The 2,402-nt window shown below is 44.5% G+C and overlaps 1 protein-coding gene across 1 annotated transcript in view; it reads left to right on the top strand.

Moving 5' to 3' along the window:
- The first annotated feature begins 1,014 nt into the window (after nucleotides 1–1,014).
- The window catches only part of LOC107105091, a 9,670-nt gene continuing 8,282 nt past the window's right edge, over nucleotides 1,015–2,402 (top strand). The window contains exon 1 of the mRNA XM_015405209.1: nucleotides 1,015–1,028. Within this exon, the coding sequence (XP_015260695.1) occupies nucleotides 1,015–1,028 (14 nt within the window). The remainder of the gene's footprint in view (nucleotides 1,029–2,402) is intronic.

The raw sequence follows: 2,402 nt of genomic DNA, 5'->3' as shown, positions 1-2,402 counted from the left end.
CAGCTGGCTTTGAAACACACGGCGAGAAGGTGGGGGCCGGGTGGTGAGGGTTACGGGGGCGAGAAATGCAAAAGTTGTTGGGATCTGGAGGCTTGCCCACCAGAGGGCGCCAAGGATCCCTTCCTGAGGGCTTGTGCTCACCTGCAACACCTGTTTTCCATCAGCTCATCAAGAGGTCCCTACTTTAGGAGGTGGAGAGCTTCACTCCAGCGCCAGAGTGTTTGCCAGTTATGGTTGTACCTGCCTGAAACCTGAAACCCTGAAGTTGGAAATCTGTCTGTCTGATCTTTGAAGAACTCTGGAGAATCAAACCAGTCAAAGACCTGCCTGCCCGCTCTCTGAAGAATCTGGAAGGGAAACTCAAACCAGTGATCTGCAAACCAAGCTTTGCCTCCACCAAGCCCTTTGCCTGCCGCCTGCCTCTGGACCCTCCTGGTTCCCCCCCTCTGCAGCTCTGCTCAAACTCCAGAACAGTGAACCCATTCCTGACCAGTCCTGGATCTGATAACCCTGGATCTGTTCATTCTCTGTACAGTGTTCTAACAATAAACCTTTGAACTTTTTCCCTGTCTGATGAGAGTTCTGGACGTGGGTTAGGAACCTGAAACCAAACATGACAGAAGTAACACAATAGTTACTTTTACTAGTAACTAGTTACTTTCATTGTGGAGTAACTAAGTTAGTAACTCAGTTACTTTTCGGGAAAAGTAATTAGTTACTATAACTAACTACTTTTTCAAAATAACGGGCCCAGCACTGCAAGTGGTCGCACTTACCAACCCAGCACTACATCTGCCTTTCCAAAGGATATTAAAAACAAAGCGGAGTGTGTATGACGTCATCCGCGCTGGACTGGAGTTGTGACAGGCAGCCCGGGCCACAGGCGGCTCCGCTCTACCCCTTCTATTCATTCTAGCTCATCTGAATCGTTCATCTAGAGAGCAAGATCATCTGAGGTAGCAGCTCTAGACATCCTCCAGGCATGAGAGGAAAACTAGCAGCAGTTCAGCGGACATGATGAAGGAACGGTAACCGGCGCGCACTGATGACGTCATACACACGCCGCTTTGTTTTTAAAAGATATAAAAATCTAACGGTGGATGTCTGGGTGACAGTGATTGGCCTCCATGTTCTGAATGCTGGCGTACCATAAAGAATAAATGATGAATAGTTTAGTTTGTGCCTTCAAGTCGTTGCCCATAGGAAGACGTTACTGGATATAACCTAACGGAATATCTTCAGAACGCCTCCAAATGACACTAAACTCAGATGGGAGAGTAGAACAGGATGGAATAACGGAAAATCAAGGGACCAGTGGAAAAAAACGTAATTCCTCTTTAATGCCACTTCTACTTAATGCCTTTGTTTACTCTGGAGAAGAGTTGGTGGCTCTGATGCCAACCAGTACAGGAGACAGAGCTGCTGATTCACCACCTGAACTCTGGAGAAAAGTAACCATGGATGGATTTATGGAGAAGGAGAAGATTGAAGCAGAGTCTATCCTCTGTTGTTATGGCGATTGAGAACTGGTTGATGGGCCAGGTGTTGTGAATGAAACGGTGTCCAGCTTGAAAGAGCTCCTGTGTGTCGCTGAATGTGAGCATTGATGACTGAAAGACATCTTCTGCCTCCATTTATCTGTTTACTACAGTCTGTTCAATTCATGTTAATGTGGATTTAAAGACATTTCAATTAGTGGGAAAAACTGCAGGAGGGAATAAAAAAAAAAGAGTCTAATTAACCAAAACTTATGTGAAACCCATGCAGTACCTCCATGGACCCCCTAGGGGTCGCGGACCCCCTGTTGAAGACATCTGGCTCACAGCATTCACACAATAATGAAGAGAAACAGGAAAACAATAAGTGAGAATGCATTAATACATTCTCACTTTATAACTAGAAAAATGCTGTTACTGCGAAACAGCCATGAGAATGCATTACGCTAAACTGTAAGCTGAACATGGCAGAAACTGCTGAAATGATATGAAATTACAGAAGCGTATTGCATTCACCAAAGAAAAAAACACTGACAGCTTATAATATAATATAATAATGATACCTGATAATGATGATAATAATAATAATAATAATAATTAATTATTATTATTATTGTTATTATAGGCTGAATAAATGTTTGCAATAATAAAGGGTGAGACATGCCTTTAGCAGTGTCCCCCCTAATAAAACAATGGCTCTGTTCGAAAACCTAGGACGTGTCCTTAGAATTCCGGATTCGAAGGCCGATGACGTCATAGCGCGGCGCGGAGGTCTGGTCGGATTCCAAGACTCCTCGTTATGCGGCCTTAAAATGCGTCCTTCTTTTTACCCGATTTGAAGGACGGGTCCGATGTATCCTCGGTATTCTTGGATATCCCAGGATTCATTGCGAGACCAAGCAAGCT

Source organism: Cyprinodon variegatus, unplaced genomic scaffold, assembly GCF_000732505.1.
Source record: "Cyprinodon variegatus isolate N-32 unplaced genomic scaffold, C_variegatus-1.0 Scaffold2056, whole genome shotgun sequence".
NCBI classification, from domain to species: domain Eukaryota; kingdom Metazoa; phylum Chordata; class Actinopteri; order Cyprinodontiformes; family Cyprinodontidae; genus Cyprinodon; species Cyprinodon variegatus.
Note: the sequence above shows the minus strand (reverse complement) of the source record. Positions and strands in the feature narration are given on the sequence as shown.